We start from the raw sequence: 20,466 nt of genomic DNA, 5'->3' as shown, positions 1-20,466 counted from the left end.
ACAAAAAAAAAATTAACAAAATGCAGCATGGTCAATAACAAAAAAAAAACTTTATTGAGTTGAAATTTAAAAGCATGTATTTCGAAAAGCTGCCCTCACAAAAGTAGGTCAGCACCGGCTTTGTACAAAACCAATTACCCAGACAACTACTTTCTTTTAAAGGTACATATAACTATATAAAAGACGGATAAGTAATTTTGACAGCACTTCAAGTTATTCATATAGGGCTAATGGTTCACCAGCTTTAAACAGTCTTAAAATCGAGTGCAAAGATCGACCAGAGACCATTTAGTTGTTTGGGTCATATCCTGGTGGGTATTTGAAGTCAGCAGGCAGCGTTCCACCGCAGGTAGGCCGCTTACAGCATTTCCCCGGAAGTGGGGGTTGGAGAGTACATCCGGTGTGAAGGTAGCCTCCCCAGTCACTGTCAGGGATACATCTGTGGGAAAAATAAATGACAAAATGTCCACTACAACCGTTTTAAGTAAAATTGTTTACACTGCTTCATTTTCTTTACTTGAATCTTTTTATTCATCGATGCTTTTATTACCTGATCATTAATTAGGCCTATCATTGATCATACCGGTATATCTGCACAATTTATCTTTATATCCTTAGTTGCCTTTTCATATAATTTTTATTGATGACATTTTATATAATATTTTCAGAAATTCTATGATGCCGCTTTAAGGTACACTCCATGGGTTTGAAAATCCCCCAAATGCTAATTTTTGCTATTCACAGTTTCTTATAAAAACTTACATACACATTTAAAACGATTTCACCCCTTAAATATTTTTTCGGGAACGTAACTGATGTTGATACTTCCAAGGAAGATGGTCGCTGGTAATGACTGGCCAGTTATTTTAAACTAAATCAACCATAAATTTAATAAATGGTCGAATCCAAAAAAGAGAGGGATAGAAAAGTAATTGGTCAGTACGAGAAAATTGCTCATTTCCTTGGGAAAATCCATTTTGGAGAGGCAATCCCATGGAGCTGCCCTTTAAGGACAGTGGCAATCAGTTATTAGCTCCGTCGATGAAACCCTCCGTCAGTAAATTTTTTATCAAAAATATTTGCCCACAGAGTATTCATCACGCACCAAAAGTTTTGTTCGTAGTGACTGGTCGATTTTAGGTGTGTACTTACAGGTCGGTGCAGCTGACCAGGTTGCTGACGACATCAAAACAGAGACAGATCTGACAGCCGCGTCTGAAGGGCACATTGTGAGCTACGGCCTCCCCGTGATAGTCGCACTCCGTGCGTGCTGAACCGGACACTAATGGAAAACAGTAGAACGTACACACACGTGCATTTGAAAAGTTGAAAAGTTTTCCGCCTGATCCCCCAAAAGGTATTGCACTGTTCTCCATATTTTGTTTGTTATGAATGCAACATTGTTTCTTGGTTCAATGTAAAATTTCGACTTAATATTTCATATGTGTGCAGAACTATACTGCTTTACATGATCAAATTAAACTCTAAATTCGTCCTCTAAGTTAAAAACAAACATCAATATGTGAAGCTTCAGCCTGTTGGAGACTAAGGTAATTACCTGTGGTGGTGGCTGGGGCAGGTGTTGGTAACCTAGGTGTTGACTGAGGCACCACGACGGGAGGCAGGCGTGTAGCTGGGGGCACAGTGCCTTGTGGGATACCGACCACGACGTCTGGAGAGAAGACCAAATCCACGTTCTAGCTTCTTTTGTTGGCGACTTTTTTAAATTTTTTAAACATATCTATTACTCCACTCATCTATTCATTTTCATATCTTTTTATTTTGCATGTATGCAAACTATACATGTAAAACTTGCTGCTGCATAAGAAAAAGGTTAATGTTTTCCAAATGAAATAAAATAATCCAAATAAATTAGTCAGACTATATTAATCAGAACTAGTTACGCCTCATATCCAACCTTTACAACAGCCAATACCGTCAACTTACCGCAGTACCCACAATACCTTGCGCAGTTAGACTTGCCCCAGTCAAGGTAATCGCCTACGCATGCATTTTTTCCGTATCGGGCGCAGTCGCTGATCTTATTTGTACAGAAAGCATCATGTATTCCAGCTAAATAATAATATAATATAATATAATATAATATAATATAATATAATATAAACTGCATCACATATTGCCCAATTCGCTGGGACCTATATTGTTCAATGCATAAAACAGCAAATTCCAGATTTTTATACTCTCCTGCTAAAAATGATGTACCAGTGTTCTTAATGTATAAAGACAAAGACGAAAGCCGTCTTAAAGTTGCCTATACTTTCGAAGGTATAGACTCCACTTACAGTGACAATTAGCCCACTTTGTATCCTTGTCGTAGTTATAAGTTGTGGCGCACCAGGGACGCACGTGACCGGCCACGATGCACGTGGTGTAGTTCTCGCCGCGGTAATAAAACGGGAACACGCACGGTTCGCCTTTAGAGTTTCCACCGATTGTGGCTAAAAAACGAAGAAAAACACCCTTGTATTGAAACACTGAGGATGATCATATCTATTCGTGTGGGCCCTTTCTTGCGAAAGAAATTGTAAGCTTTAATAAAGATGCCCTTACAAACACTACAACCAATAGCATATATGTGAACATTCGACACTGCAAGGTATAAGTATAGAAAGTATTTAAAAATATAGTAAAAAAAAACGCTTTTCCTTTTGTCCCATACCTCATCCTGGTTAAGCTATTCTGCTGCCAGAATTAAAATTAACACAATGAAAGGTGTTTGTGCGATTCACTCACCTCAATAGAAATTGAAGCCAACAATTTGCTTTGGGAGTACCATTGCATATTTATCATGTGTCGCATTTTGGAAAACAGCTTCTATTTAGAAATCCGTATGTTTATGATATATCTGATATTACTTGTACTACTTACGGCAGTAGCCACAAAACTTGGGGCAGTTCTTCCTAGCCCAGGGGACGTAAGGCTGCCTGCAGGAATATTCCTGGTAGTTCGGACAGTTGGATAACTTATCGTAACAAAGAGGCTCTTTCTCTGAAAGCAAAAAGCATCCAAATGAATCACAAGCACATTGGCTTTATAAACTTTTGCTACATTATTGCTACCATAGGACTTTCTTAAAAAATAAGCAAAATTCAAAACTATTTTATATATTAACTTAAGTCTACATGCATTCTGTAGTCCCTGATGATTTCTTAGTTAATGTTTGGCAAAATAACATTGCTGCATTTTTGCTGTATTTACCCCTTGCCTTTCTTTGATGGAACCGTTACATTCCACGAGATAATAATGGTAATTTTTGTACCCACTGTAATTGATTTGTAGTTTTATTTAAAGACAAGTTGCTGATAAAAATATTTTGTGATCTTGTTGTTGCTGCTGATAGGAACCAGCGCTATCAGTCAAAACTATTAGATAAACTGGCACGCCAAAAGTCCTATGTATACGCCCAATTATTCACATACCGTATATAGGTGTCAGAGTATAGCCAGGACCATCAGGCGCCTCGGTGGTCACTACAGGACCACTGGTCACCTGGCTGACCTGGGGCTTGAAGCCACCGTTGTAGATCACAAAGCCGTTGACAAGGTTGAGGACCTGCGGAAGACACAAACATACAGGTAGTCTTGATTCTTGGTTCGCGGGGTTGCCATGACAACCATATAACAAAAGTGAGTCACAGCAAAGTGCACACAGTGTAAACAGACATTGATTTGGAAAAGCAGATGAGCAGATGTTTGCACTGTCCTTTGACAGACACGCCTCAGTCATTTTGTAGAGCAAAACCCGTTTTATAATCAACCATCCTATTGTAATGGTATATAGGTACAGTAGTGAATTTTGCATCAAATATTGCAATCAAAGCATATGTAAATGTTCAATTAACTTACAAATAGCAGTTTTTGCAGAAATGCCTTATCATCCATTTGACAAAAACGAAAATTCCATTGCTATGCATTACAATGAGTAATTATGTTTGGATAGCCCCATCCACTTCTAAGCATCAACTAATGAAGACATACCTGTTTTGACGAGCTGATGACGGAGTTCACCGGGCCGTTACACTGCAGAGCAGGGCAACACTGGTCAGGCACGTCCACCAGAGAGCACACGGACGGGAGATCACGGTAAATGTCACACCTGTTGATAAAAAAGGAAAAATGTTAACAAATTATCAGCGATATAGTAATACATGAACAGTACTTGATATGTCTTCGCACCTGTGAACATCAAAAAAACTTTGTATGCAATACACCGTCATTACAGGGCCTGTGAACATAACAGCAGATCCTACATTTGTGGGGAGTACTAGGACAGAAAAGTTTTAAAGTCAGTTACCTTAGCTAAAATCCCAATATAGTTGACTATTTTTATTAAAACTGGCGCCAGAACTTACTTGCTTCTGCACATGACAAGCCCGGATGTCGCATTCAAGCACCTGCAGTCATAGTCACATCCGTCTTCCCAGCTCTCTCCCTCATTATATGTCTGGCCTTTATACCGACACTGCTCTAAACGCGAACGACACATGGTAAATGACATTAAGTGCTTAAAGTTTGGTTTTCATAATATTTCACTTTAGCGTTAATTTCTGCTGACCTCCAGAACTACACTCCCAAAAAACTTATATAAATATTCAGAAAGTAATATTTTTATTTGCATTTAGCAATGTTACTTTTCTTGCTAAGAAGCAATTACTTTACACTAATGCTTTCATTAATTTTATTGTGGTGTTTCAAGTACACGCGTATTAAGGTTTTTTGAAGAAGTAATGAAGAAAGTATTCAATGCCTACTGAACCAGTTGCACACGGGTCTTGGACAACATTCACCCGGCGGCACTTCCAGTCTACAGCCCGGCTGCAAGCTCTTGTAGTCCATACACCTGGAAGGGAACGTTAAGAGCATATATATATATATAACTACTGTTAAATTGCGGGGAGTTGAATGGAATCGGGATGTGTAACGGCCATATTAGAATTGTACAGTGTGCCTTAAACCTGTATTATATTAAAGTGCACTGACTGTATATGAGCGGTACAGTGGCGCCACATATAGTGATGCCACCTATAGACGTACGTAGTAGTACCGCCACTGTATAAAATATTCAAAATAGTACATGTGACCCTGTGTAACATGAAACTATCCATCTGTAATTATGTTGATATTTTGATTAATTAAAAAGATTGTCAGTAAGCACCGCTCAAAAACAAAATCTTAATGATAATGTTCACTGGCTAAATAACTTATTTCATTTTCTGTGTTTGCCTTTGAATCAACTTCTTTTTTTCCGATCTGACACATTACAGTAGTTTTCTTATACAAATTTCTGGAGAAATCCCATTAGTTTGCATGTTACTCACTTGCTGTAGCAGAAGGTGGCATTGACAACAGACATGGCACAGTAACAGATCTCCGAGCACCCGTCATTCCACTGCTCTCCGTGTTTGTACGCCTTCCCCTTGTACACACACGAGTTCCAGTCACGATCTGATAAGAATTCGATTATAAAACAATGACAACGTAAAATTCTAAATACTTGCATGATTTCCTATTTTATACACGTGGTTTTCAAATTGTAAGACGCGGTTTAGAGACTTACGCTGTATTATATCACATCCTTTCACATTAAGATTTTTGAAGTTAATTATCCTTAGGCGAGTCTCCACGCTGATATATCGTAAATATAAATTCGTGTTATTTTACAAAGTGCGTTATGTCCAGGTTAAAAAAATTCTTCTAGTCTTGTTTACATAATACGTTAAACAGAAAAACGAATAATTTGCATATTCGTAAGTATTAACACTATACCTGAGCACGTGGGCCCGACCCACCCCGGGGTGCAAGTTTTCCCAGGACAGTGCCCCATCTCTTTGTTGCAGGGAACCCCGCCATCACAGTGACACGTGTAGGAGCAGTCAGGACCGAAGGTACCGTCCGAACACTCTGAAGCAATTGAAACTTCAATACTTAAGAATTCAAATGATGGAGTTTGCACATATAAAAATAAACAGTATAATGTTTATAATGTTATATACTCTCTTTGCTATTCTTTTATTCAATACGAAACATTTTTAATAAAATACAAACCGTCCCCAGCATGAAATAGTAACGTAAATATTAAATTTACGTTACATTTAAAAGATTGAAAATATTGATTTTTTTTTCATGTAACGTAATGTCATCAGGTTTTTAATCTTTCCGTTGCGAGAAATTTTAGTTACATAAAATACTCATTCTTGTCTTCTTTGGATAATTTTGACGACAGCTGGTTAACTTAAACATGTGCTTCAAATTTAATATTTTATTATCTTAGGTAGCTTTTACATGAGCAATCTGTACATTTCTTCTCACCCTGTTGGCAGTCCGAACCCGTACGTCCCGCCTTGCAACCAGTGGGACACATCCCAGTCACGTGATGACAACTTCCGCCCAAGGCGCACTGACATTGCTTGGAACACGCCTGACCAAAAGAACCTTCTGGACATTCTATAAAGAAATTGGGAGTATTTAGAGTAAAAAAAGGGGAAACACAAGATACGAAAGGCATCTAACTAAAATGGTGCTGGTACATATAGTTCGCCTTGTCACAGCATTCTTTGGTCATTTGAGCCGAAGATGAAATGGTGGTTTCACAAAGAATCTTAAGCTTAAAATTTGGTTTCAACATCAAAACCGAAACTAAATTTATATCGATCTAAAACATAGATCACTTTTATGGTTTAATGTTTAGACCATTGTTTGGTCTGACTGTGTGTTCTTTGTTAAAAGCGGCATACAGAACTGGAGGGCGGAAGGATGGTTACACTGTACGTGAACGGATACATGTTACATGTAGCCTATGATAAAAATTATTATGATGAAACAATAAAAAAAGAAGAGTAAAGTACTTGTTTGACAGTCCTGTCCCTGGTATCCATCTTGGCACGCGTTGTCACGACAGTTCCCAGTGACGGGGTCACATGAGGCCAGATCTCTGCAGCGACAGAACGAAGTACAGTCGGCTCCGAATTTTCCAGGCGGGCACCCAGCAGCTAAAGAGACAGATAAATAGTACATTTTTGGTTTAATATGGACACACAGAGAGCAATGATACTTTGTGTTACTAGATTGTAAAATTTAACCCCAGACCAAAATTTATGGTCAACGCAACCCAACACAATACAACGCCTAAGAATCATAAAGTGCATGTGCAGAAACCTGGCGGAGTAACTCATTTTCGTACATATGAACTTCATTTCGTGATGATCGAAATATTTCAAAGATTTAAAACTGACATGATGACTGAAAACCCTGACGTCATCAATGGCACACGTTATTGTGATCAAGTCTTTGGCTAATGGTGGAAAGCTCTCCGAACAGCTTTTCAATTTTTTTTAATCTTGAGTATCGGTTTAATACTTAAAATTTCCCTATCGTAACCTACTTACGTGTGGCTGTCTTCACTTGACAGGTGGGTCCACTCCATCCACGTGCACATTGTCCTGAAGGACACGTTCCACGGACCACGTGACAGGCTGCGTCATTCTCGCAGTGACAACTTCCGGTGCAGTTCTCGCCAAAAGTACCAGGAGCGCATGCTGAGGGAAAAGTGCGAATATTACATGTATGAAAAGAATATGAAAGTCGTATGTTTTGCTTTTACCGTTTACCTTGCTACAAGTATTATTTAAAATTGTGAATATGTAAATATTGCATATATTAAATATAATATGAAAAAGTATTCATATGTCCGGAAAAAGTAAAAAACGAATGTTGTGCCACTGCAAACTGGAGCTTTAGAGACTACTGGAAACTGATGGACAGAGACTTGAACATTGTACGTGCATATAACACAGGGCAGTTTCCAGATTACCTCATAAACTCAGGGTGCGATCAGTCTTACCTTGGTCACACTGGGGAGGGTTGGAGTAGCCAGGGGCACAGCTGTTCGGACACTGTCCAGTCACTGGGTCACACACTGACCCCCGGGCACAGGGGGGACACCGATTGGTACAGCTGGGGGGACCCCACGTGCCTGCGTTGCATTCTGGGTAATAAATAGCTTATTTTACAGGTCATATTAAATGTGGTAATGTTTTAAAAGGATTCATGCACGAAAAAGCACCCACAAACACAAAATACATGTATGCCAGAATCAAATCCTAAGATATCAATATTCATAAATGATAACGCGGGATAACCCATTCTTTTCTACATGTATCTAACAGTTACTAAACACCATACAGATAAACAACGTGCCTAGCCTTATCTCGAGGTGTTATCTCCAGTGTCTACCTACGTATAGTTAACGGCGTCTGGATATTCGTGACCGTCTTTCCGCCATCTGTAGACAGTCCCACGTTGGTGACACCGGGGTTCAGGTTGGGAGGGACGACACACGACACTCGCAGCACGCTCTCGAATGAGCCTGTCACCTGAACGCTGCCAAACTGACAACGAATATCCATGGATTTCTTGAAGCAGGGACCGGAGATGAAAATGACGTCACCGCCCTTCAGCTGGACTTTGTTTGGGTTTAAGGAAATGTCCGCCTTGCCTGGAACAGTTAATAATGTTACGTACCTTATCTTAAGATATGAATAGTGTTGAAATTTGTAAACCATACGCAGTTTACTTCCACACTTATTATACACCTGAAAATACTTTGCAAAACAGGTTGTATCTTTTTATAAGAAGCCTCGTTTTATAAAAATGACGAAACACTAACCATTACTACAAGATCAGAAGTTTTATTATTCGCTGCCAAAAAATAGCTGTAAATATCTTACATCAATTAAACATGGTTTATCAAAAAAAGAAACAATTATGTCTAAGACCGGGAAATTGTTGGCTATAGTGGACAATTGCTGAACTATCCTGAACCAAAGTCGACTAAAAATTTTTGGACTTAAACTTCACAACTTGAAGACCGAATATTTGGTCCAAAGACAAAGCCAAACTTCTATCTAATGTTGTTATGGTGAAGCCGTCTAACGGCGCCATTTTACCCTCTATAATATATCTTATTGAATCGTTCAAATATACCCCGAGTGTCCACTGGACACTCCCCACTATTATCACCATACCCAACTGTATTCAGGACACGAAGCATGCTTATAACAATGGCGAGTTTCCAGTGACATCTGAACCTCCGGGTGTTCTCCCCTGCGCAAATTTGTGTCATTTAACGCTCACTCACGGTTCTCAATCTGTCATAGAACATAATGTTTTTCTCTGAAACATGTTCGTAATCTGTTCTAGGACATTCTGAAGGACTTCCCAAAAACGGTTCTCGAACTGTTACATTCATTACAGAGCAACATTAGAACCGTAAAAAAATACACCAAATGTTATAGAATAGATTGAGAGCCGTAAGTGAATGTTAAATGAGACAAATTTTCGCAGGGACAAAGACTCTGACTTACCGTTGAGGTTGCACTCAGGGTCCTTGATGTCAAGGTCATCGGTCCGGAACACCCACTTTCCTGGCTGACCCACGTTACTCATGGACCCGATGTTAATGATGGCCCCGGTCCGGGACCCATTCACGGCGTAGTAGTTCTTCCCGTCCCCGGCATTGAAGCCAACCTGTTAGAACGAGCGGATATTAATTTACATGTAGATGTCGATTTCAAGTACTTATACATTCGTTCACTCATGAAAGGAATAATAACTCTTCGTATGAGATCTTTATGTCACAATAAATACATTGTGAACAAATTATAGAAACATAATATATTCTGTTTTACCACAAAACGGCAGTTATAGCTGTTATTCTGATATCTCAGCTTGACTTTAGACCATGTGACCTCCACTGATTGCTATCCTCTTAAGAGATTATGACAAAAAACAAACTTTTTAGAAAAAAAACAGGGGCTTACTTTGAATGCAAAAATGGATTCATTAACCATTGGTGAGCATGGGAAAATTGTTGTTTACTCCAGTAAAAAATCACTTTTTGTCCAGAACGAAAAGTTATTATCCTTTTAACCTTTTTTAATTTATTTATTCACATCTTCATTTGTTCATTCAGTAATTTTATCACCTCCATCTATTTACAGTACATAAAATGGATGTTGCTATGGTTACCTGAGCGGCTACTCCGTTAAGCCCGTCTTGGGTTCCTCCACTGGCAGTTCCGGTTGTCCAGTGGATTTCATTGTACAGGAAGATGACGAAAGAACTTCTGCCGTCTGTGACCATGATAGACTGGAACGTATTTCTCTGAAATCAAAAATATATGAAATTATCTTTATTTCACTAGAACCATGTGTATTATATTATATATATTTATTTTTCGTGTGCTTAAAAAAAGCTGCACCATCATGTTGGACGGCATTCATATTAATTAGACTTTGATACTTTTAATCGTTAGCAATGGTAGGGTGGGGGCAAGTCGAGGTCGAAAGGGAATGGATGGGTAGGTACTGTATGGGGCAAGTGTGTTCCAAACCTTCCTGTAAGAACAGAAAAAACACCTCTTATCTGTTTATTGTCGCCGTTGAAATTCGGGTTAATGAAATACAAATTATCTTAAGTTTTTTTAATGACTGTATACTTGAAGATTCTGCACAAACTGATAATGTTCTAAAATATATTGGGCATATCCAGTACTTATTTGAATGAATAAAAAGCAAACAAAGAAAAAACTGATATCGACGTTGGCCTAACAACAGCATCCAAAAATGTGTCAAATTTAACAAATTTAACAAACTTAAACATCTCGTTTGAATGCAAGTTTAAGAAAAACATTAAAAATCATATACCGAGGTGGCGTTGTTCCCGCCATAGTATGTGACGTCATACCAGGTTGTAATGTACAGCGACCTGGCCGTGAAGTCCATGTGGGTCAGAAATATGTCCTGGATCTCTTTACTGGCCCTCAACAAGAGAGCCGGATCTGTAATATACCCAGTACTTTTACAAAAGTTTCTAAATATATTATGTATAGTATTATAATCCTCTATATAATTATGAACATAACGTTACACACTGTATGTATTGTACAACTATGGAGCATTTCTGAGTGTTACAACAAAATTTGGCTCCAGAGGACGCATGTGGTTGGCGAGGTGATCGATGTGCGCCTGCGCTAATGACTAAAGATGGCGCTGCAATCTCGGTGCCAGTTCGCATTTAGCTCACTGCGTTTTGACCAATCACTGCTGGACATTAAGGTGCAATTAGAGTGATCCTTCTTGTAGTAAAACTTTTATATAATCAGACCGAATATGCCGAGATTGTTAAGGGAAATATTTATGTAAACCGTCATTTTAAGGAACAGTCACGAATACCCGTAGGCCTACAACGTTTTATTTGTCCAAGCTCGTTTGAGTTTGTTTCAAAATGGTTTCAACGCACTGTAGCAATGCTCTGCCTGTTAAATATATCTCACGCGCGATCATATCAGGTCTATCTTTTCTGTGATTCTTATAAACTACTTCAGTGAAGTACTTGTACAGTATTTACCGGTAGTTACAATTAATTATAATACTCTTTTCTTGAAACTTCGCTAACCTTGCGTCTCTCTGAAGTAGATCTGGCCCCAGTTCCTGGTGTCTACGTCAGCCCAAAATGGCGTCAACATGGTGTCGTTGAGCGGGAAGGCCTCAGGGGTATACTGTCTGATACCTTTCTTGAAGGACACGGCGCCGTTCGTGTTCACCTGCAATGTAAATACTGATATTGAACTAGTGCTTTCTTTTGGCTGTTGGTGCATTGGCAAATGCTTCTTTTGAGAATTTTGTTCCCTTTCATTCATTCAATTATTTTCTAATTCTATTATTATTATTATTATTATTATTATTATTATTATTATTATTATTATTATTATGCTTTCGATTAATAGGTAAATACTACGATAATTATTTTTTCTGCTAATAGTATTATATTGTAACAAGTGAACTAGGTAGTTAGAAATTATGCAATCTTTTGAAATTTTGATTAAATGGAAAATTAAATGAGAACAATTTCCAGATTTCTCAATCCAATCTATCAAATCAAATACAAAACTGCCTGTCCTCTGTAGGTGAAATTGGTCCCTTTTTGTCAATTTTCAATATTTTTTTCACAATTTCATAGTTCTATTTTGCTAGATTTCAAACAGTATAAGGTTGGTCTTGCAATGCAGTATAATCTATATGGCGATAACTGTTAATTGCAAATAAATCATAATTTGCATCGTGCAAAACCGTAGAAAATGGGCGTAAAATAAGCCGACTTTTGTATAGCAACAATCAATAAGATGGCTCCAGAAAACCATTATATCTACTTACGTAAAGGCTCTTGTACACACCGCTAAAGAACGGATACGGCACTTTTAATTTCAAGGGACCATCAAACTGATCATCATTTCTCCGCGTCTGATTACGGTCTCCGTTTTTCAATCCGTACGGATAGAAATCCTTCAACTGAATCATGGCATAGGCATGGTTAAAGAATAAAGCAAACGCCAACAGAAGAGTTCGCGCCATGACTGCCTCTTTCCTTGACGTTCTCTTCAGCAAAGATAAAATATGTAGTGGTTTAAACTACAACGTGACTCTCCTTATCTTCTCAGCTGTTTGAAATGCATGGTACCGACAGTCTCAATTTTTGAGGGGTGCTTTCAAAACGCAGTTAATTAGGAGCAAGGTATCTTCGAAAGGAGTTGACAATTTCATGGAACGTTTGGGACTTCCAGATAAACGATTAACAAGCTTGTATGGGGTTTGCTTGAAATAAGAGAAATTCAAGTTTAACTTATTCCAATAAAATTTTTGATTGAAATCATCTTGATTTGTTAAAATTTGGGAAAAGATTTGAGATTTTCCCCTAGTCACTAACACACTTTTTAAGGGAGATAGGTACGTGTACGTGTGCCAAATATAGTTGCAGGTTAAAAAGCTATCTAAAATGTCTTTGCAATAGAAACCTGACAAACGATAAGCGCCTTAGCTGTCCTTCAACCTATTAAAAAAGCCGCCCAAATCGCTCGGAGACAGAAAAAGTTAGTTTCAAGGCCACATAAGACTAAATATACTATGCCAAGCCGGGCAACTATATTAGCAAACACTGAAAACAAGGGACCGTATACGCGTAAATTTATTTACTTAAACTGGTTTATCTCCCCCCCCCCCCCCCCCCCAAAAAAAAAAAAAATATTTTTTTTTTCTGGAGTAGAATATGTGAAAAATAATGTCACTTTAGTACATTACAGAAACCGACCCTAACTTTCACTTGAACTACCCGCTTTAACTTAAATGCATGGAAATCATATGTAAATTACAAAAACAGAAAATCAGGTGCTGGGGATCCTTCAAAGCAGTTTGATCTTGCTCTGTTCTTCAGTGGATAACAGATTATCAAAAGTCTCCTGTCTTCATAGACACGACTTGGGCCTCAATTGATTCCAAAAGGTCGCAGGTGTCGTGAGAGAGATGGTACAGTAACTACACCTGTTAGAAGAGCCGTGTATCTACAACCAAGGAGGGATCCACTGATAAGAAATACAGTGCCATATTGTGAGTGCACTTCACAGTAAAGGGAATCATACTTTTCTTTACTTATACCTTTACTTAAAGACAGACGCTAACAAAATGGCAGCTTCATGGTATCTGGTTCTGGTGGTATCCTTGGCGGGAGTCATGTTGGCTAACTCTCAGTGTAAGTTTAGTCTTTTCAAGATATCTTCAAACATAAAACATCTAATTGTATTGAAATCGTCATTGGCACTATTGGTAAATTGTAAATGTAGGTTGATGTTTTTCTGTGACAACTATGAGCTTGCTGAACCAGTCGTCTGTACGCGCCTTTGCCATGTGTAGTCATGTGTGTTACTATGCACTTGGCAATAAAAAAAACTTGTTCTGCCACAGTCTGAATATTGTCTTTTATAGCCACTGACACTGAGAAGTGTACGTACGGAGGTCGGGAATACGTGCAGGGGGAACAATGGGTTGCAGATGGGTGTGGTCTCACATGTTACTGTTCCTCGGCAGCTCTCAACGCCAGTTTCTGCTTTGATAAGTGGGTAACCTCCTTGACTTTTATATTTAGCAATGATTTCTGTAATTAACACTGTTGCAACTGTCCATTCTCCATTATACTGTCCTCTTCGTTCCCATCTAGCCTTTCGAATTCCAATTTATATGCCACTTTTACATTATTTGTTTGTTTTGTGTCATAAATTGGGTATTAAAATCCGCCATACGCATTGAGTTACTCATCATGATATTTTTCAAACGATTTCAACATGTGCAGTATTTTGATATATATATATATATATATATAGAGAGAGAGAGAGAGAGATGTAAAACTGCGATATGTTGTATGTGATTTGTCATTGGGTATAAGAACATGTTTATTGAATAAGCAAGCGTCAAAATTTAATTGCCTAATTAGATGTCAAAAGTTCACCCACCTGCCAGAAGGCTGCAAGATGGAGGTCACAGCCGGGGAATGTTGTCCGCGTCCTAAATGTGACTGGATGGGTACGTTGAAGACAAACGTCACTTTACTTTCTGGGACCTCAAAATGTATAAAATGATAATTTGTGGTGGTTTACAGTCATTTTTGATGAGTTTTATCACTTCTGTGGTTAACAATAGGGAGGGGGTTGTCAATCGGATATCATTCATTTAGCAGGTGATCTGCATTCTCTAACACACACACAGGTATTGAGCCATAACCTTATTGTCTTCAAGTCACAGCATTGCAAAAGCCCCATTTGCAGTTTTTGTTAAGTACAGTTCCAGGAGTTCTATGGATTTCTGCATTTCATTTTCAACTTCTTTCAAACACACTTTACAATATACGTCTATGTGCATCGTCCCAGGCAAGTGTACGTACAAGAACAAGGCGTACGACCAGGACGAAGAGTGGGACGACGGCTGTGACTACCGCTGTAAGTGTGTGGACAGCACCAACAGCTTTGTGCAGTGCAGGAGCAAGTAAGTCACGCCAGGGGGCGCTTCTTTGAAGGAAAAGACCATTGTTTTTGAGTTTTTGAATTAGTGATATACAGTACAGGTACATTTCAAAATGAAATGAAACGAAACCATTATTTTCGCAGACATTTTTTATCTTGTTCATACGTAAGGTCCAAAAGAATCATTTTTGTTCTCATTTTTTGATTGGAGGGGCGATATTTCCATCTTAATTTTCTCATTCAACCATTCGTTTTGCAAACGTTACAGTATCTAAAAAGAATACTACAAATTGGTTTTCATTTCACTAAAATTACCAATTAACAATCACTAAATGTGGGTAAGTAAAAAACACTGCAATGTCTAAGCGACATATCACGCTACCCTCTACATTGTATATAATTTTAGATGTCCCACGTACACCAGTATCCCGTCACATTGTCAGCTGGTCAGTGTCCCCAACAAGTGTTGTAAGGAGCTCAGTTGTACAGGAGCTTCAGGGACAGGCGTGCAGGTGAGGGGTATTGTGAGCTAGTTCCTTTAATTCGCTGTACATAAAATATGGTTTTCCGTGAAATATTTGGTTTTTTGTAATGTAATCTTTAAGAGGCTTTCATGATATAATTCCCTATCTATAAACCTTTTATTTTCTTCTTTTGTATTGTTTGAGATTCATACACAAGAACCCGTTTTTCGCCAAATTTTTGCCTTCTTTCTGATATTGGGAATATTAACCTTGTGTCAAATATCATCTAAGTAAAAACTGAACTTTAGAAAATAAATTCCCCTTTGAAAAAGCATTTAGGCATGGTGCAACAGGGAAACTTTCAAATTATGAAACCAATATCGTCAACTTGCATTATTAGGTCGTCCCGGCAGGAGGCAGCACAGGCAATGGCGGGAACCCGTCAGGTGCAGGACAGTCCTCGGGGGTTAAGGATAACTTTGTTCCTCCGGCGGTTGTCGGTAAGCTTTTGTCTCAGAAGGTTTGAATGCCACTTGAAAACATCAAGGCTATTTTCTGTCGCTTAAAATATGCAAGACGTAATTTGCATCATTTTCCAAGTTTTAATATTGTAATTTTATTATTTAATAGCGTAATCTTATATATTCAGTACGATTAAATTATTATAATAAAGTCACACAGGCGTTATGGTATACCCAAATATGAAAATGGTTCCTAGTCCTTTTGAACACCAATCTCTGGCAATAAATTCCATGCCAATATGAAACGGCAACGGCGTAACCAGGCCACGTGCGTGCCTATCAGATTCGGCTGTACATCCTTCTCAGTGTAAAAATGCATGCATGTACAGTGCTTTATTAGACCAACTGGATGTCTTATAATCTTCATCAACTTATTATTTCCCAAGTTCCCAATGAGCCACCATGTAAAGACATCAGAGACGACTGTCCCAGTTTCACCAGATATGCGTGCTACGGCCAGTACACTTCCTGGGCCAAGACCAACTGTGCCAGATTCTGCGGCTATTGCCGTACGTATTCCTTTTTTAAGCTATTTTTTCTTTTCACTACAGTCTTTTGTACTGTTGTATACCTTATTTTATAAGTTGTTTGTTCGTCTCAAGTACCTGTCTTAAGCACACCATAATCTCTACATTATATACCCTTTTTACCGTATAGTGCGATTGTACTACTTGGTTTTTACAACACTTTTTTGTGGCTACCGCTTGCATTTTATACACCAAGCATTTTCAAGGATTAATATTTCCAGAATTGTCAAAATTGGGCACAAATAGATGTCCACCTTGCTACGATCGCTTTGTATTTCTGAATGAAAAATTAATTAAAGGGACAATTGCGCCTGTGCTTGTGCTCGACAAAAATGATAAAAGAAATGTTAATAAAATGTTAATATATAAAAAAAAAAACAAATACACATGTATTTCTAGCGACCACTGGCGGGAACTCTAAGGGAGCTCCGTGTTTGTTCCCGTACATTTACAACGGAGAGAACGTGACCACGTGCGTCCTGACGGGGAACAATCAGCCCTGGTGTGCCACCACGGGGAGCTACGACAAGGACACCAAGTGGGGGAACTGCCATTGTGAGTATGGGCAACCCATGGGACCACGTGTGTGTCACGTGGTAGACACGTGGCTACCACGTGATGACGTCAAGATGACTGGTTTTACCGTCTTATATTTGCGGGCATACACAGAATACATACGTTATATTGACGTGACAGCCATTGTCGTCAACATAGTAATTGAAATATAAGTTATTTTAAAAGAGGGTCCGATGGGGGGTAGTGATCTGAAATCACCGGAAATAAAATCCTCAGTTCACAAGTCAAATTAAATAAAAGTTTATGCATACATGTATTTCACTGGTAATGCGCGTCGAAATTTTTTTAAATGGGTAAAGAATAAAAAAACACATTCACGAGTCACGGGAATGCAGTGCTTCATGACCGTATCACGCATCTCAAGAAATAAAAAGCGGATTTTAAGTGAGGATAAGACCCAATAGATAAGTCCAGTAAAACGTTTTGTGCATATTAGCATGTTTCATATATGTATGAAATTCTATTCGTAGCATCGATGATGGATGCGTTCTGCAGTAACAAGGTCTCGAACTGTGGTCTGTACGGCAAGTCTGCGTGTCAGGGCGGCTTTGAGGAGTGGGGCAAGACAAACTGTGCCAGATACTGCGGCTGGTGTGGTAAGTAGGTGTGCCATAGTCCGAAGCAATAGTCCGAAGGTTCATTGGTCCGAATGTTCACTATAGACCTTCGGACCAATGAACCCTTGATTAAAAAAACGATGAAAATATTACCATTTTTCAGACCAATGAACCTTCGGACTATCGAGACGCCCCCCCCCCCCCCCCACACACACACACACACTTATGTATCAAACTCGCCCAACAAGCTGCAAAATAAATCCATGTTCTCATACTTTATTGAGTAATGTCACAACCAGCATTCTGTTTAGCACGCCATTATATATACATAGAGGACAACACTGTCTCAACTAACGCATTAAAGACAATGAGCGCATTCTCAACGAATTAAGCCAGGCTTTACAAAGCCGGTGACCTAAAAATGGCGGACGTACATGAAAGAAAAACCGCCTAATCTTTTAATAGTCTCTCCGCCTCCCCACACGTCGTCCCTGCGGGGTACAGTATTTAAATCGCGTCTCCGTTCGCCATGCGGAAGCTACCTGAGAAATATTAAGTGCGCATGCTCATCAGTTAAACTCGTGGTGAAGAAAGCATGGCGGCTGAAGGCGATCGAAGGAAAAAAGCTCTTCTGTTCTATTATCTTTGAAAACAGAGACGAAAAAGGAATAATTTGGCCCGTAGAGCAGCGATGAATCGACTATCTACGGAGATAATATCACCAGAGATATTCACGGAAATATTAATGTTCGGAGCCGAGATTTAATTACTGTACCCCGCAGGGACGACGTGTGGGGAGGCGTGTGAGAGGCGGAGAGACTATTAAAAGATTAGGCGGTTTTTCTTTCATGTACGTCCGCCATTTTTAGGTCACCGGCTTTGTAAAGCCTGGCTTAATTCGGTCTTAATGCGCTCAATGCCACGACCGGAAGTGTTAGGATGAGTGTTGAGTACATTGACGCGCGCACGCCAGAGAGAGAGAGAGAGAGAGAGAGAGAGCAATACTCTCAACTAACACATTAAAAATGTCACAATCTGAAGTTAATAAATCTATTTTGTCTTTATGTCCCAGTTTGATTAGATTTTCTTTTATTTGACTGTGTTTATTTATTTATTTCCAGACGTGGTTCAGACGCCTAAGGTGAACACTCCGCAAGTGCCACCAGCCTTGGGATAAGAACGGAACGAACGCTCTTCTTCTTTATAATGTGTTGCACATCAGACAATTAAAGTGAAACTAATTAATTACTAGTTCCAAGTTTGTAGAAATATGAGGGATGAATAAAGTCCAAACGGCCTAAGCTGAAAAACCATTCCGGAAGACTAAGTATAATAGCGAGTTCAATGTGTGTAGTAATACGTATACATGAATGCAGTAAATAAAATTAACATTTTATTTTCGTTTTTACCTGCGGCCCAACCAGAGTCGATGTTTTTATTTTCTTCCATATCATCTAAAATTTGCAAGCCGATACCATTTCTTCCTCAGGTTCTGTTATGGAACTTAAGCCTATTGAGACACACTTCATGTTATTTTATTGTGGATAAATACAAAAAAAACGCTGTTATAATGGCAAGAATAAGTAGTCACTTACTATCACAACATTAGGCTCCAAACCAGACAAAATTACATATAAAGTATTTTTTTCAAAGCCTACATTTTGATTTAAGTCCTAGAAGTGAATATAATATGCACATCAACTATTAAATATCTATCTACCGCTCTAGTCCACTCTATAGTGCACTATTGGCAACCCGCTCCTTTAATTTATTTGAGTTGAGGAAGGATCATTCCGGGAATCGGTACTGATTCCCTGCTTTTCCACCACAATCCTTGTTTATACTTTTGCTATACAAACCCGAAATCTTAAATAAATCAATAAATAAGATAACTAAATAAACAAATGAAACGAAATGAAATTGAATCAAAACGAAAAAAGGATACACGAATAAGTAGTTTCAGGAAGAAATAAACATCAATTATCCACGCTAATTATATCCCACGAGAAGTGTTTCCTTCATCCGGGGAGATGAGGTCCATTTTCTACGAAACCATTTCACTGCTAATTTGATGCTCAGCGAGTCGCCCAATGCATGTTTTTTCTGGATATTTATTTATTTATTTATCTATTTATTTATTTATTTATTTATTTATTTATTTTGGGGGGTCACAAGACTGGGCGAGTACACAATAAAAATAGAGTTTTAAACAAATGAATGAATAATTCAATAAATTAATAATAATAATTATTATTATTATTATTATTATAATTATAATAGGGATTTATTCCGATTAATGTTTCTGTCGAATGCCAAACGTTTTCCAGTACGTGTGTACTGGTTCAAGCAATTTATTGAATTTCCCAAGGCGATTGTAGTGACACTTCTGCGTGATTACCCGAGAGAAAGAGATTTTTACATCTGCAATGATTAAGGAAGGGGTTTTCATCCTCATTTTAAGACAATGCGTTTAATGCGTTTTTAATTTATATACCAGGAAATACGAAGAAATTTTTATTAAAATTTCAACAATTTTGTTTTCTGCGAGGTTTCCCCTATCCAAAATCGTTCAGCTCCGGGAACTGTCAAGAATGAAATCCAATAGTCCCTGTCTCCATTGAGACTTTCACTGGTACCGTTAAAATTAATTTCTCAATGCCACATAAAGAGACTGAGTGAATTTGCAGTCGTGCAAAATATTCTCGCGGGAGAACAGGTAATAAAGAGCCATAGAAATGTCTGTGCATGTCGTGTTCAAATGTTCCTGTGGCCCCGGTCAAGATATGTTCTACCATAGGTGTTTAAAACCTGAATGTACAATTATTGAATCCAAGTGTACACATTTTAAGATTTTTTTGACGATGGGCAGTTCCAAACTGCATTGTATTCATTTTAAAACCCGACAGACGGAATCTTTAATGAACTATGACTTTTGCTAAAACCTAGATCAAAGAAC

At 38.5% G+C, this 20,466-nt stretch overlaps 2 protein-coding genes across 2 annotated transcripts; one reads left to right on the top strand and one right to left on the bottom strand.

Annotated features, from left to right (window-relative positions):
* Positions 1-30: 30 nt before the first annotated feature.
* Positions 31-12,500, bottom strand: LOC106178532 (uncharacterized). The gene is made up of 22 exons (XM_087011445.1): positions 12,233-12,500; positions 11,475-11,622; positions 10,724-10,857; positions 10,047-10,181; positions 9,383-9,545; positions 8,257-8,514; positions 7,861-8,004; positions 7,406-7,555; positions 6,866-7,009; positions 6,330-6,464; positions 5,787-5,921; positions 5,339-5,465; positions 4,772-4,860; positions 4,373-4,487; positions 3,999-4,116; positions 3,441-3,573; positions 2,890-3,009; positions 2,304-2,459; positions 1,948-2,073; positions 1,559-1,672; positions 1,153-1,282; positions 31-439 (listed from the first exon to the last, which is right to left on the bottom strand). The coding sequence occupies exons 1-22, from the start codon at positions 12,428-12,430 to the stop codon at positions 289-291; spliced, it is 3,123 nt and encodes a 1,040-aa protein (XP_086867571.1). The 5' UTR covers positions 12,431-12,500; the 3' UTR covers positions 31-288.
* An 873-nt stretch (positions 12,501-13,373) lies between these two features.
* LOC106178835 (uncharacterized) lies at positions 13,374-18,930 on the top strand. The gene is made up of 10 exons (XM_013562183.3): positions 13,374-13,601; positions 13,835-13,964; positions 14,340-14,428; positions 14,773-14,887; positions 15,272-15,377; positions 15,730-15,829; positions 16,237-16,359; positions 16,777-16,932; positions 17,424-17,549; positions 18,632-18,930. The coding sequence occupies exons 1-10, from the start codon at positions 13,535-13,537 to the stop codon at positions 18,685-18,687; spliced, it is 1,068 nt and encodes a 355-aa protein (XP_013417637.2). The 5' UTR covers positions 13,374-13,534; the 3' UTR covers positions 18,688-18,930.
* Positions 18,931-20,466: the final 1,536 nt, after the last annotated feature.

The sequence above is a fragment of the Lingula anatina genome, chromosome 4 (genome assembly GCF_051362555.1).
Source record: "Lingula anatina isolate TDL-2025a chromosome 4, LinAna3.0, whole genome shotgun sequence".
Taxonomy (NCBI): Eukaryota; Metazoa; Brachiopoda; class Lingulata; order Lingulida; family Lingulidae; genus Lingula; species Lingula anatina.
Note: the sequence above shows the minus strand (reverse complement) of the source record. Positions and strands in the feature narration are given on the sequence as shown.

Bases quoted from the DNA above. Each gene is read 5' to 3' on its own strand.
- LOC106178835 (XM_013562183.3), top strand. From the start codon at position 13,535: ATGGCAGCTTCATGGTATCTGGTTCTGGTGGTATCCTTGGCGGGAGTC. The intron at 14,429-14,772 runs GTACGTTGAAGA...GCATCGTCCCAG, and splicing joins TCCTAAATGTGACTGGATGG to GCAAGTGTACGTACAAGAAC. The intron at 15,378-15,729 runs GTGAGGGGTATT...TTGCATTATTAG, and splicing joins CTTCAGGGACAGGCGTGCAG to GTCGTCCCGGCAGGAGGCAG.
- LOC106178532 (XM_087011445.1), bottom strand. From the start codon at position 12,430: ATGGCGCGAACTCTTCTGTTGGCGTTTGCTTTATTCTTTAACCATGCC. The intron at 5,922-6,329 runs GTGAGAAGAAAT...CAATTGCTTCAG, and splicing joins GGGTTCGGACTGCCAACAGG to AGTGTTCGGACGGTACCTTC. The intron at 4,488-4,771 runs GTAGGCATTGAA...GTTCGCGTTTAG, and splicing joins ACCCGTGTGCAACTGGTTCA to AGCAGTGTCGGTATAAAGGC.